General features: G+C 54.3%; 1 protein-coding gene across 1 annotated transcript; it reads left to right on the plus strand.

Annotated features, from left to right (window-relative positions):
- The first annotated feature begins 829 nt into the window (after positions 1 to 829).
- On the plus strand, positions 830 to 6,640 carry LOC138061815 (uncharacterized). Its single transcript, XM_068915839.1, has 10 exons — positions 830 to 846; positions 2,380 to 2,636; positions 3,080 to 3,165; positions 4,242 to 4,312; positions 4,417 to 4,534; positions 4,747 to 4,847; positions 5,265 to 5,382; positions 5,590 to 5,690; positions 6,123 to 6,240; positions 6,454 to 6,640. Exons 2-10 carry the CDS (start codon positions 2,544 to 2,546, stop codon positions 6,575 to 6,577), a joined length of 930 nt encoding a protein of 309 aa, XP_068771940.1. The 5' UTR covers positions 830 to 846; positions 2,380 to 2,543; the 3' UTR covers positions 6,578 to 6,640.
- The last annotated feature ends 7,871 nt before the right edge of the window (positions 6,641 to 14,511 follow it).

The raw sequence follows: 14,511 nt of genomic DNA on the forward strand, positions 1-14,511 counted from the left end.
GCCTGCCTGAGTGCCCCGTGCGGATCAGGGATCGAGGTGGCCGCCCAGGACTCCTGGGTGCAGGGCCTGGCTCTGCCCCTGCCCTCCTGGTTCCCCAGGCAGGAGTCCCAGCCACTGAGGGTCACTGGCCACCCACAGTCGTGGCTGGGCCAAGGAGCTGGAGGTGCTCAGGTGGCCGTGAGCAGCCTGTGGAAGCAGGCACCGAATACGGGGGAGCTGGGCCCTGTGGGGAGACCCCTGGGGATGCTCTTGGTGCCCAAGGCTGCTGTGGAGCACAGCACTGTCCTCTGGCCGTGGGGAAATCCATGGCCACCTTTCCCCAGAGAGAGGGGCTGCCCTTGGAGACCAGCACCTGAAAGCGGGAGGCAAGGGGACTCCTGTCCGAAGAAGGCAGAGGGGTTGTGCATCTCTCTTGGGGCTTGGGAGACTGCCTGAAACGCCCACGCTGGAAATCAGCCGCTTCCCTTTCGCTTTCTGCCTGGCTTCTCTTCTGGGAGTCCAGCCACTGCTTGGAGCTGGGGCACACCCTCCCCCTGCAGATGTGAGATGGTGGCATGGCCTTGTCCAAAACCCTTCCGCTGTCTCTCTTTGAGCTCCAGCCCTCTCCTGTGCTCGCTCTGCGGCCAGAGGCAGCCAAGACCTGGCCTCTGCAGCCCGTCCTGCGTGTGCTTATTCTGCTGCATGCGTGATTACACCTGCATCTGTCACTGTCCTGGCTGGGAACGTGCCGAACGTGGTGAGCTGGCTGGCTCAGAGCCTGATGTGTGTTTCCCTTGCTTTTCAGAGGTCGTGAGAATCTGGGAGAGCGTGTCGGAGTACATGCTACAGCAGATTGTGCTGAACAAGGTGGGTTGTCATCCTGCTCATCTCAGCCCTGGGCCCCATGCACAGTGGCGCTGTGCGTCCCCTCCTTGGGAAGAAGAGAGAAGGTCCCCAAAGTGCACAAGGGTGTGACAGAGCAGCTCCTTTGTCCACTGGTCCAAAGGGTCCAGGGCAGCTGTGGGAGAAGAGAGGCTTCACCCCTTTCTGGGGCATTTGCAGTCCTCACTGCTGCAAAGGAAAGACCAAACACAAAGCCTGGGTGCTCCGCAGGGCTGACTCCACTGCAGGCCACCCCTTGGCCCTTACGTAGCCAAGAAGGTCTCTTCCCTCAGGAACGTTTGTTCAGCTTTTACTTTGCATACCATTGAGAGGGTGCAGAGGAGGGAGGGGACAAAATCTGGCCTTCTCCCAAAGGCGTCTTCTCCAAAGCTTTGCAAGTGCCCCTCCAGCCCCCTTGTTCCTCCAGAGGAACAAGGCACCATCTCCTGAGGAACAAGGCACCATCTTCTGGCCCTGCTGACTCCTCAGTCCATTTGCCCACCTGAAAGCACTTTGTTCCTTTTTTCTCGCCGGGTGCCAGGGCGTGGCCCTCGATGTGCTTGGCATTTTCTATGTCCTGAGGAAGCACTGCAGTGAGGTGAACAGGGAGGTGATTATCCCGCGCTTTCACCTGTCTCCGAGAGTTGCACAGACTCATGGGCTCAGCTATCTCAACAGAGACATTCCTGGTAAGGTGGCAGAGCAAAGCGGTTGCTTCCCCTTGGGACATGTCTGGGGTGGGAGCTGAACGCAATGCAGAACTGACGGAGAGGCATCGCAAATTCCTCCCAAAGGGCCTGAGAGCAACTTCACCTTGTCCCAGCCCAACTGTTGCCCACCACGTAGTGACCTCTCGAGAGGGCGTTGGGGTATTCTTTTGTTTACTAGCACTGCATGCACGTAGACTGTCTGCCCCTGTCCTGCTTTGGAGCTGCCTCCATACCAGTCACTCTTAGGCCATGTTGGATGACTGCAGTCTGACGGAAATGTTTTGGAGCGGTTGTTTCTACCCCAGCTGAGAGGAAAGCAGTGCTGCCCCTGCAGACTGCACCAGAGCTTGTGCAGGCAAACGCCAGTGTTGCTGCTGGCTCTCACAGCCTCCTGCCAGTTCCAAGGGGGTGTAAGTCAGCTGTAAGGCGCCTTGCACCCGAGCTGGGAGCAAGAGTGTGTGCAAAGCCCCTCCCTGGCCAGATTTCCCTGGGCCTTCTGCTCCCTGCTGCCATGGCTGTGGCTGTAGTTAGACTTGGTTGATGGCTGTGTGCCACAGAGGCCTTGCGTTGGAGTGTGCAGGGGTTGTGAGCGGGGTCAGCCAAAGCTGGCACATCTGACGGTCAGCTCCGCGGGGACGGGCTGGCGGTGGCCAGACTAACCCTGAGGGCTGCTGTGCAGTCTTCTACGCATGCAGCGTGGGCCCAGCAGCCTCCCCGTGGCCATGGGAGCTGGCCGCGTCTCCCCTTGTCGCCAGCTGTATTTCAGCTGCTCCCTACCCAACTGGCTTCCTCTTTTGCTGTTTCCTAGACGATCTTGAAATTGTCCCCCTGGACTATGCTCTGCTGTCATCAGCGACGGCCCTTCCCGAGAAGCTAGTGAAGGAGTGCGTGAATGACATTGTGGTGCTGTTCAGCTGGGGCGCGGGACTCGGAGAGGATTACGACCTTGTTTTCAAGGGCATCGGTCTTCTGATGAGCCGAAACAAGAGCCTCACAATGAGATATTCCAAGGAGTTTCTCCTTGCCGTGGATGGCCCTGGAATTGTATTGAAATGTCTCCTCTCTGTAAGTTGAGATTTGTCTCCCGGCCTCCCGAGAGTCCTTCCAAGCTCCTCTCAGAGGACTCTCAAGGTGATGTCTCTCGACCTGCTGCGGAGCACTTGGGAGAGACGTGACCTAGAGCAATGCAAGCTCCCTGTAGAGCTCCTTGCTCTTTGCCTTTGGTGCTCTCGGCAGCGTAGCAGAAGCTGGGAAGAGCTGTCTGCGGTGAAGCCCAAGCTCTTTGCAGCCTAGCATCCTGTTCCCAAAGGCCTGGGGAAAGAGGCTAGTTTCCTGCACAGCTGCGCAGCTTCTCTCCATTGCAATGCAGGGCTCCTGTTTGTGAAAGACGTCCCTGGGGCAGAGTTTCCTTGAGGCAGCCTCTCTCACCCTCAGAAAGCTTTGTGGCCTTTGTGAGTAATGCGATCCCTTCCTTGGCCTCACCTCCCGTGTCTCTGTCCTTTTTGCAGAACCCAAGCACACAATATTGGGTGTTATCAGGCAAAGACGCTGCTGCGTTTCCTGTGCGTCCTGGGGGGATCCGTGTGCTGCCAACGTGAGTATGTTTGCTTGTGTAGCCCGTGGCTGAGCAAGCGAGCAGCTTCTCAGCTCCTGCTTGGTGGTGCTGCATTGCCAGAGCTTGCCCGCTCGTGAGCTCGTTCAAGACTAGCTGGTCCAACGGAAGGGCTCCCAGCCAACTCCTTGCTTGCTCTTTCTTCTTTTGGCCTTGGAGAGGCTTCCCCTGGATCAACGTGGAAGAGTGCTGTGGTTTTTCACTCGCAGCATAGACTGGACCGAGAGAGGAATGTCGGCATCCTTTCTCATCAAGCTTCACCTCCTCATTCCCTGTCTTTGGCAAGACATGGCCAAAAGCTGTGAAGTCAAGACTGTGTCTGCTTTTGGCTGTGTGTTGTCCTGGGCGTGGCCACAGCCTCTGTGCAGTGGTGGGTCCAAGACCTGACCTATGCAGGTCCCGTGTGGGGCATTGCCCTGTCTGTTGGGAGACTCCAGGGAAGGAAAGGTGTCCTAAAGGCCACCTTCTGGGAGCAAGGCGGAGAGGAAGAGGAGGGACTTCTTGGCCCAGTGGGAGGCTGTGTCTAGCAGGGCTCTGCAGAGCTCGGTCCTGGCACAGTGTCCTGCGCACTGCTGAGCAGCACATCCCCTGATGACCCGAGGGTACAGAGCTGCCTCTTTACAAGCACTACAGCGTGAATCTGGGAGGGTGTGCCAGCGAGCTGGAGGGCAAGATGTGAATTCACACATGGATGGATCTGGGCACACTGGAGCAAAGGAGAGTACTCTGCTCTCCGTGGGCTCTGTGGAGGCGAGAGGAGAGAGCGTCAGAAGTGGCAGCCAGGAGGACTTGTGTTAGCATACCCTTGCTCCCGGGAAGGCGAGCAAAGCACTGGGACCAGCCCCTGGCAACTGCTCGGCCCATCGAGGCAGGAGCTCTTGGCTGTGTCATGTGCTTGCCTGAAATGGGCCTCCACGGTGTTGAAGCATCTGCATCTTCTGCTCTGGAAATGTAGAGTCCGTGCAGGACTCTCATCCCTCTCTGAGCCTGCATGCTCCGCGCAAGTGGCAAAGGCAACGTGGAGTCCTTTCTCACAGCTGGGGTCTTCTTGTTTCTAGGTTTGAGATTAAGCCAGGGCCTGGGGGAAAAGCCAAAGAGCCTGGCCCCGAGGGATCCAAGCAGAGAGAAGGTAAAGGACCGTGCAGCTCCCAAGGCAGGACTGAGCAGGTCTGCACACCCTCTTGCCGGAGCGTTCCCAAGCATGCTGTTCTGACGAGGTTTCTTGGTGCACAGTTACAGGGAGTGCTCCGCAGCAGCCTGACCACCGTCGAAAGAGGCGTTCTCCAGGCCAGGCCAAAGGGGCCAAGGAAGGAAAAGGGCAGCAGGGCAGCAGAAAGAAGCCTCTTGACAAGTGAGGCTCTTGGGGAAGTGGAGGAGGGCAACGGGAGGGTCCCGTCCTTGTGGGAGGCAGAGGTTTCCGTTGCACACGCTGTCTGCATTAGCTCTGAAGGGCTCTTAACGCCTCTCCCAAAGGCTGGTGTTTTCTGGCTGGACAGCAAGTGTACAGCAGGTCCTTGTGCGACTTTGTTGTCAGCTCCATGTTCTTGTTCATCTTCTTCCCAGGGAAGATTTTAGCCCCCTCTTATCCAGCATGAGAGGAAATCTGCAGTCGGCTACAGAGGACAAGCTGGGAGAAGACCTGGCTAGAGAGAGAAAGCAAGAAGGTAAAGTAGTGGAGGATTCCTGGCACAGGCTTGCAGGTTCCTCCTGCATCCTTACTGCCAGGGAATTAAAGGCAAAGTCACAAAGTGAAGCCTGGGACAGGAAACCGTCCCTCCTGTGGCTCTGTTTGGTGCCAGCCGTTACCCTTCAGGGGCTCGTAATGGCAGCCTGGTGCTCCAAGCTGCAGTTGATCTGCTGAAGGACACTGCCCCACTGCACTCCATTCCCTCGCCTGTAGTGCCAAGGGCTCTTTCCTTCCAGCACTGACAGAAAGTGCAGCGGGGAAACGGGACTCCGAGGGAATCGGGACTACTGCCCCAGACAGTTCCCTACCAGGACGGAGCAGCCCTGCAAGTGCTTCTTGCCTGAGCTGCCTCAAAGAGGCTCTTCTGAAGAGCTGTCTCATGTCACACCTGCAGGGAGTCCTGCTGAGAAGCGCCTCCTTGCTCGAAGGAGGCTTTCGCCCGTGAAGTTACCTGGGCTCAGAATGGACACCAGCGTGGCTCAGCAAGGCCTGGGCATGCAGCCCTCCGAGAGGTGAGGCGTGTGGAGAATGGGGCTGGGGCAGCAATGCGCTCTTGTCCTTGTGGCAGTGAGAGATTTCCGTTGGACACATTGCTCTCAAAGGCCCTTCACGTGTGTCCCACGGGTGGGCACTGTCTTGCTGGAGGGCAAGTGGGCAGCAAGGTTTTTTGAGACGCTCGTGTCATCTTCTTTTTTTTTTTGTGATGTTTTCGTTTCCAGATCTGAGCTTGCACGAGCACACTTGGCCACTGAGGCCTCCTTCAAGGCTCTCCAGGAACAACAGCTCATAGGAGGCATGCCGAAGGAGAGTGAGAAAGGAGGTACAGTAATGGATGAGTCCTGAGACAGGCTTGCGGGTCACCTCTATGTCCTTACTGCCAGGGAATTAAAGGCACAGTCACAAAGTGAGGCCTGGGATAGGAAACGGCCCCTCCTGTGGCTCTGTTTGGTGGCAGCCGTTACCCTTCAGGGGCTTGTAATAGAAGGAGACCTCAGGGCAGCCTGGTGCTCCAAGCTGCAGCTGATCTGCTGAAGGACACTGCCCCACTGCACTCCATTCCCTCACCTGTAGTGCCAAGGGCTCTTTCCTTCCAGCACTGACAGAAAGTGCAGCAGGGAAGCGGGACTCCGAGGGAATCGGGACTACTGCCCCAGACAGTTCCCTACCAGGACGGAGCAGCCCTGCAAGTGCTTCTTGCCTGAGCTGCCTCAAAGAGGCTCTTGTGAAGAGCTGTCTCATGTCACACCTGCAGGGAGTCCTGCTGAGAAGCGCCTCCTTGCTCGAAGAAGGCTTTCGCCCATGAAGTTACCTGGATTGCAAGAAGACACCAGTATTGGTCAGCAAGGCCTGGGCATGCAGCCCCCCGAGAGGTGAGGCGTGTGGAGAATGGGGCTGGGGCAGTGCTGTGCTCTGGTCTTTCTGCCATTTCGATGTTTGCATTGAGTACATTGCCTGCATTAGCTCCGAAACGCTCTTCACGTGTGTCCCAAGGGCAGGCACTGTCTTGCTGGAGGGCAAGTGGGCGGCAAGGCTTTTTGAGACGCTCGTGTCATCTTCTTTTTTGGTGGTGTTCTTGTTTCCAGATGTGAACTTGCACGAGCACACTTGGCCACTGAGGCCCCCTTCAAGGCTCTCCAGCAACAACAGCTCAAAGGAGGCATGTCAAAGGAGAGTGAGAAAGGAGGTACAGTAATGGATGAGTCCTGAGACAGGCTTGTAGGTTTCCCCTGGGTTCTTATTGCCAGGGAATTAAAGGCAAAGTTACTCTGTGATGCTTGGGATAGGAAAGTGCCCCTCCTGTGGCGCTGCTTGCTGCTTGGGAAAGCCAATGTGCTCTTTCCTTCCAGCACTGTCAGAAAGGATGTGAGTCTTGCGGGGAAACGGGACTCCAAGGGAATCAGAATTACTGCCACAGACTGTTTCCTACCAGGACGGAGCAGCCCTGCAAGTGCTTCTTGCCTGAGCTGCCACAAAGAGGCTCTTCTGAAGAGCTGTCTCATGTCACACCTGCAGGGAGTCCTGCTGAGAAGCGCCTCCTTGCTCGAAGGAGGCTTTCGCCCGTGAAGTTACCTGGGCTCAGAATGGACGCCAGTGTGGCTCAGCAAGGCCTGGGCATGCAGCCCCCCGAGAGGTGAGGCGTGTGGAGAATGGGGCTGAGGCAGTGGTGTGCTCTGCTCCTTGTGGCAGTGAGATGTGCCAAAGCTCAGGGCATCTCTTGCTCTGGGGATGCTAATGCAACTTGTCAAACACACCCACATCTGCTGCAGAACCACCTGCTGCTGCAGAACCACCTTCTGCCCAGCTTGAGAGCACAGGGGGCAGAGCACACTCATGCTGTGCTGCTACAGACTCTGCCTGCTCTGTATTCTTAGGGTGCTACCAGCAACTCAGGGGAGAGCCTCAAAAAAAGATAAGAGCAAAACAGCTCAGCCAGGCAGCCACAACGCGGAAAGCCCTGTTTGCAAAGGGTATCGCACCACAGGGCAGGTACGTGATCTGGCCCCATGTCACCACTGTGTCCTAGGGCACTGTGGAAATGTGGCGCCCTGTGGATACAGCTTCCCCCAAGAGCCCTTGCTAGGTGTTGACCTGCACATTCCGTGGCTTCTTGTGGATCTTGCTATAGAAGACACAAGTTACTCTTGAGTCCCTCCTCACACCACTGTCTCCGGGCTGCCCCTGGAAAGGGGAAAAGTTAGGCTTTCCCGGGAGAGAAAAGAGACTGGTGCTTTCTAGGGCCTTGGTCATAGCAGGAGGGCTTTTCAGGGCTGGCATTAGGCCCAGGCTATTGCTGTGAGCAAGGCTGAGGGCAAGGGGCAGGAAAACTGCCAGCGGCTGCAATTCCTGCTGCCTGCTGGGCCTGTCTCTGCCCTCCAGAAAGTCTGCCTCCTCTGCATGCAGCAGGAGGAACGATGCCTCCAGGCAGCATGGTGGGAAGAGCTGGAGAGGCAAGAAAGGGCCGAGTGGGCAGAGCAGCAGACCTGCCTCCCAGGCGTGGGGCAGGTGACTTGTCTTTGCAGCTCAGCTGCTCATTCCCATGATGGGAGACTTTGTCAGTGAAAACTACGGGACCCAAAGAGCAATCTGCTGTGCTGCGGGCACATGGTCCTGACGCCTGCCTCGAGCTCCAGGACACCCCCCGCCCAGGGTGCCTGCCCTTTGAGGTGGGACACGAGCTCTGCTCATTTTTAACCGATGCCTCAGGGCACACTGCCCACCCCCCGACATGAAAGGTAATGCCATCTTCCTGGGCTTCAGTGGCTGAAGGATGAAGCCTTTCTGGTTCCCGTGCTCGGGAAGAGCAGGCGAGGACTGAGTATGCTGAGAAAGGCTGCAGAGTGCCCGGGTGCCTTGCATGCTGTGCAGGGAGGGATACTTCCTTCAGTGGCACCTCAAGCTACTACACACACTTTTCTCCCTTGTGCAACAGAGGAGACACCGAGCTCCACTGGAAGGCATGGGGAAAGGAGCCAAAGCGTAAACCGGCGCAGCTCTCCCTGCAGCAGTAAGTGTGCAGAGCCCCAGCGTGGACAGGCGCAGCTTAACGCCGGGGATCCAGGAGCGGGTCAAAGATCCCGGCCCAGAGCCATGGGGCTGCATAGGACATCCTCTGATTTCTCCTGGCCAGGGAATGCCCCGCATTAGCCCTTGACTGCGAGTTCCCCTCCAGAGCCCCAAGCGACTGCTTTGGGCTTGGCCTGAGTTGAGGACTGGGGGTGCAGATGGGACTGTGGGGGTGCAGGCCTGGGCTGGGCTGGGCACAAAGGGTCTCAGCAGGGCTGAGAGTGACCTTGTCCCTGCCGCTGCAGCCACAAGTCCCTGCCAGCAAGGCAGAGCCACCGTCGGCTAGAGGTGGCTAAAGCCTGGTGGCAGAAGCCAAAGAACAGGGGAGAGCAAAACCCCTGCAAGGCTCACAGCGAGGAGCAGCTGCTCTGGTGCTTATGTCTGAGCAGGTCTGGGGCTTTTCCTGCCTGCGTTGCCCTGCCTTCCCCGACCAGCAGCCCTGGGGACACCGGGGCTGTCACTGGCACCACCACCGCTGAGACGGGGCATGTTTGAGCTTGGCCGTGAACCAGGCACCCTGACACCCAAGGGGACGTGCCTACACCTAACACTGAATACCTCTCCTTTGGCCTCCCTAGCACCAGCGAGAAGAGGCCCTTGCAGTCCCGGAGGGGAAATCAGTAGCAACTGCTGCTGTGTGAAGGGGAGACCAGCCTCTGCAGGGAATAAAAAGGCAGGTGCTGCTCTGAAGCCTGTGAGAGATGCCAGAGTGATTTTTAGGGACAGAAGGGAATAACGTGCACACACACCACACTGCGTGCCTCCCCACCAAAGCGTGCATCGACAGGGCATGGCATGTATATATGGCCCACATGTGCACGTCATGTGCACATCAACAGCACATGCAGCGCGGCATAGGCATGTACACAGCCTGCGGTGTGTGCACAGACCCCACTGTGGGCACATGCACCCTGCAGGTCGCGTAGGGTGTGGGCAGGGAGGCATAGCCCTGTGCCCTGCCCTGCTTGTGCAGCACCTGAACTTGTGCAATGTCAAGGGCCCTCCGCCTGCACTGCTGGGGCCAGTCCCTCGGGGCACCACAGGTTGCCTCTCACTTGCAACGGGGTCACCTGGGACTTCCACACCCTGCGGCTGCTGGGAGGGCTTTTGCCCTTGTGTCCAGACTGCTCTTATATGGGAGGGGGGCAGGAGGAAGGGTGGGATGTCTCCTAAGCTGGAAGAAGATCCATCTATTTCCCAGCCCTGCTAGACGACTTCTCTACAAGCTGCCCCAAGAGTGCAGGGGACTGACTGGCCAGCAGCTCTGCAGCAAAGGCCCTGGGGCTCCCGGTGGGCAGCCCGGGGAGGTGCGCACTCTGAGCCCACACCACAACCCTGCTGCCATGGGCCCAAGGGCAGCATGATGGGCTCTGCAGCCCAGTTACCTCTGGGTGACTTTCCTGGGCAACTTCTCCCTCCTGCAAAGACTCTGCAAGCAGGGTCCACACCCAAAGGACAAAGGAGTCCTCTTGGGCAAGCCATGCAATAGGTAGCTGTGAGTAGCACGCAGCTTAGCTCGGCCTCCATATGCTTGCGGAGAGGGTGAGGCAGCTGGGCGTGGGCGAGGGGTGCTTTACTGGTCAGCTGCCTGGGCAAGGCTTGGCCTCTCACCCTCCTTGGCACAGGCTGATCCTCCACACTGCTGACACCTGCTGCCTGGCCTCTCTCAACTCCATTTCCAGCCATTATTCACCTCCGTTTCTAGCTCTTTGGGCTCCGGCATCACTCCTGCACGTGCCCCGAGCTGCCCAGGCCAAGCAGCTGGGAACAGAGCTCTCGCTTCAGCTCTGCCTTCAGCCTGGCACAGCTGTAGAGCAGGCCTGCAGCACGCCCACTGCGCTGAACTCAGAACCATCCCAACAAGCAGAGCCACTTTCCATTAGAAATGACTGCAGCAAAAGCGGTGCGAGGACAAAACCGCCTGCAGTCGGCTCCAGCAGGCACTGCCCTCTGGCGAGGAAATGGGAGCAGCCGGAAAAACCGCCAGGCTGCCTGCAGTGCTCCCTCGGTGCTAATCAGAGCTACCTGCAAGGCAGAGTAAAGCCCACTCCTCCCCTCCGCCCAGCAAAGGGTAGAGGGAAATCCACCTTGACTCACATCGCTGGCAGGTTAGGGAGGATAGCACAAGACTAGCGTAGACTAGCTGAGGTTGGAGGTACATCACCTGGTCCAACCCCCCCGGCTCAACTAGGGTCTCCTAGAGCAGGTTGCCCAGGACTGTGTCCAGACAGCAGGTCAGCCCCCTGCCTGTACTGCTCGAGGGGACTATTCCTGCCCAGCCGGAGCGCTTTGCACTTCCCTTTGTTGAACGTCATGAGGTTCTTCTTGGTGCACTTCTCCAGTCTGCCAAGGGGCCTCCGAATGGCAGCCCAGCCTCCTGGTATATCAGCAACGCCTCTCAGTTTTGTGTCACCTGCAAACTTGCTGAGGATGCCTTCAAGCCCATCATCCAGGTCATTAGTGAAGATATTAGAGGGGAAAGAGAAGGCAAAGGGCAACAAAATGCGTCCAGCACCATGGGGCAGGGGGAACTCCCGCGCTGCTATGCCTACTGACTGCTAGCGGGAATTCACTGGTGGTTTTAAGTGCTGATACCTAAGGCAGGAGCGCAGAGAGCTGCTCTGATGTCTCACACTCGACACGACTACTGTTGTCCCAAAGAAGGGTTCTTTCACCCGGTGTGAAATGAGCCGAAAACACACAGAGTCGCGATATTTGTTTAATTCATTTCCGCGCACAGGTGGGTGCTAGGTGGTAATTCCACAAAGCTAGCACACCTGATTGCTACACAGCTTACACTTTACAACAGTTTAAGCAACAGTTAGCAGCATAGTTTACAACTACATGAAGTCATCCTTACTCTTATTGCTTCTGTTAGGTCTCATCTTCATTTGAAGTCACAGCATCCTCTTTTTCTCCTGCGCATGCTCTATGGGGAAGGGGCTTTGATCAGCAGGGGGCTTCCCTGCTTGTGGGTGGGTTTTTTATTATGCCAATTAGGATAGTTCACCCGCAGTTCAAGTAGGTCTCTCCTGTTTTATCAACTGTTTTTGTTCTCTGCAGGTTTATTTGGGAGCTTCCTGATCTGCTTGCCTTATAGTGTTGTCTTGCTCCTTCCTTCAAGGCCTTGTTCATTGTTAACTGGACAGGTGAAAGACTGACTAATACCCTAGGCTCCTTTTTTCCCATACCTCCAACAGTTCCCCCCTTTGAGACTTAGAGTAATAATTCATTATTTCCAATCAGTCTCGTGTAGTGTCTTTTGGTTTTTTCCCCTTGGCGTATATCTTGTTGGAATTCTTCTCTATTTCTTATAGGAAGACTTTTAGGGTGGGTTGTGGTTATCCTTACAGGTGAGGATTGTGACGTTGCAGCTCGGATGATTATACCCTTGATACATCTAAAGATTACGCAAATTACTCTAATCAACATTACAAGTATAACCAGGGTTTGGAGCAAATTCTGCAGCCATCTTGTTAAAGGGATTCCCATCCTGTGAAGGATGCTCACTTTCCATACTGCTCCTCAGATCACAGCGAGTGTTTGCCACTCGTTCTACTTGATCCAATTGTTTACCTAGATTTTCAGTGATGTTAGGGATATGGACACAGCAACTGTCATTTCTTAAGTCGGAATAGCCGCATACTCCATGTTCATGTAATACAAGCAAATCTCGGACCAAATGACTTTGCAAAGTCATTTTGGAGGGGGCCTGCAAGCGAGAATTTAGGTCCCCCATCCCAATTCCTGTCCATTTTAAAATCGATGTCCCTTCTTTGTTACGCCAGGTTATGGTACTATTGGGTACATTCTTCCACATATGTTCCCACATTGATGTTAAGTTACTTGCGAGTGTTCCCCAAGGTATTGGTGACTCAGCAGACTTTGGAGTTGGCAAACAAATAGTGATCGGAGTTACATCATGGATTTTTCCAAAAGACTGTATAAATTGTAAGATCAGATTTGCATTACTAACAGGTAAACATAGTAAAATTAAGAGTGTTCTTCTCCATAGTCCTCTAGACATCGTAGCTTAGTTTGAAAAGATCCGTATTCTATAAGTAAATCTTATGCTTGCTGACTACAGGCAGCAATATTGCCAACCTACAACTAGACAATAACCGCTCTCACGAGCACTTTAACTCAGTGTATGCACATTTTGGAGTTCTAAGTGCAATTCATTAACCAGTATAATTCTTAGAGAGCTTTAATTTTAGTGCTCCCGTCTGCATAGACGTCCACTGCCCTTCTGGAGGAGCTTTTTTCACTCTCGTGTAGTGGATCCGGGAGCCTATCCCTTCCACCTTCACTGCAGTGTATGTAGTTAGGAGCACAAGATAAGGCCCTTTCCACTTTTCTTTTAACGGTTCATCCTTCCAGGTCTGGATATAAACCAGATCTCCAGGCTTGAAATTATGTACTGGAGAGTCTAAAGGAAGTGGAGCTCGCTGGTTGAGATACCTGTGTAAAGAGGATAATACCTGCGAAAAAGATAACAAATAATCTTTCAGGATTTTCTCACCCTTGATATGCATTTGATCGCTCCGATTTCCCATTTCATGAATAGGATATGGTTTTCTGTACAATATTTCAAATGGACTTACCCCTTCCCTTGCCCGTGGAGTAATTCTAATCCTCATTAAAGCAAGCGGTAGAATGTCTACCCATTTACGCTGAGTTTCTTGACACAATTTAGAAATTTCTCTTTTAAGGGTTTGATTCCTTCTTTCCACCTTTCCACTAGACTGTGGTCTCCAAGGGGTATGCAAGTCCCACTGTATTGGGAGGAACTTAGGCACTCCCTGAACTAGTTCTGAAACAAAGTGAGGCCCTTTGTCTGAGGAGATACCCTCAGGAACGCCAGATCTGAGGGTTATTTCCTTTAACAGGATCTTAATTACTTCCCTAGCCCTATTGTTGCGACAGGGGAAAGCCTCAGGCCATCCAGAAAACCTATCTACTAACACAAGTAAATGTTTATGCTGTCCACATTTTGGCAATTCAGAGAAATCTATTTGCCAGTATTCGCCAGGGGTTAGCCCCTCTCTTACTTCACCCATCGGTGGTTTCTTCTGAACTTTAGGGTTGTTTGCACAGCAAGTTTGGCGTTTTGTTACCGTTATATCTGCACTTGTTTGCATTTTCGGCCCTATGGCGTATCTCTTGATACTGCTCCCCATAGCATCTGATCCCATATGTGTGTCCTCATGGAACCTTTTAAGAAGACCCTCCATCATCCTAGATGTGATTAACACTTGTTGGTTTGGAGTTACCCACCGTCCTTCTTCACTTTTGGTACACTTCAATCTTTCTGCTAGTTGATTTTCTTTTTCTGAATACTGTGGAGGTTTTAAGTCCAGTGTCCTGCTAGGTATGAGGGCACCTATCACTGATTTACGCACAGCTGCTCTTTTGGCAGCTTGGTCAGCCAACCTGTTGCCTCAAATTATTTCTTCTTGTCCTTTTTGATGAGCTCTGCAGTGAATTATTGCCGCTTCCTTTGGTTCTAGTATGGTCTGTAGTCCTTTTACAATCTCTTGTCCATATTTTATACCGTTCCCCTGGGAGTTCAACAGCCCACGTTCCTTCCAGATAGCTCCGTGAGCATGTACAACTCCAAAGGCATATTTAGAGTCAGTATAAATAGGAACCCTTTGGCCCTTTCCAAGTTCAAGGGCTCGAGTAAGAGCAACGCTTTCTGCTTTTTGTGCTGATGTGTTTCGGGGCAAGGCTTTAGCTTCTATTTCTTCCCAGAGGGTCACCACTGCATATCCGGCTTTCCTTTCCCCATTTTGCCTAAAACTGCTACCATCTGTAAATAAAGTCCAAATCTGCATTTTTCAATGGCTCGTCTTTCAGATCCGGCCTGCTGGCGTATACCTCAATACGTTCAATAGTTACTAAACAATCATGCTGTAGAGGTTCTTGTTCTGCCATTGGTCACAAAGTGGCAGGGTTAAGAGTTGATACCACACTTAGGGTAACATCTTCTTGATCTGTCAGTGTGGCTTGGTACCTGGCTAGTCGATTTGGAGAAATCCAGGGGTGTCCCTTTTGATTTCAAATAGCCACCACTG

This window comes from Struthio camelus, chromosome 21 (genome assembly GCF_040807025.1).
Source record: "Struthio camelus isolate bStrCam1 chromosome 21, bStrCam1.hap1, whole genome shotgun sequence".
Classification (NCBI taxonomy): domain Eukaryota; kingdom Metazoa; phylum Chordata; class Aves; order Struthioniformes; family Struthionidae; genus Struthio; species Struthio camelus.

What these genes read in the sequence shown, in the direction of transcription:
- LOC138061815 (XM_068915839.1), top strand. Translation starts at nt 2,544, where the DNA reads ATGAGCCGAAACAAGAGCCTCACAATGAGATATTCCAAGGAGTTTCTC. An exon ending in TAGAGAGAGAAAGCAAGAAG is followed by an intron (nt 4,848 to 5,264) that starts GTAAAGTAGTGG and finishes TCACACCTGCAG; the next exon opens with GGAGTCCTGCTGAGAAGCGC. An exon ending in GAAGGAGAGTGAGAAAGGAG is followed by an intron (nt 5,691 to 6,122) that starts GTACAGTAATGG and finishes TCACACCTGCAG; the next exon opens with GGAGTCCTGCTGAGAAGCGC.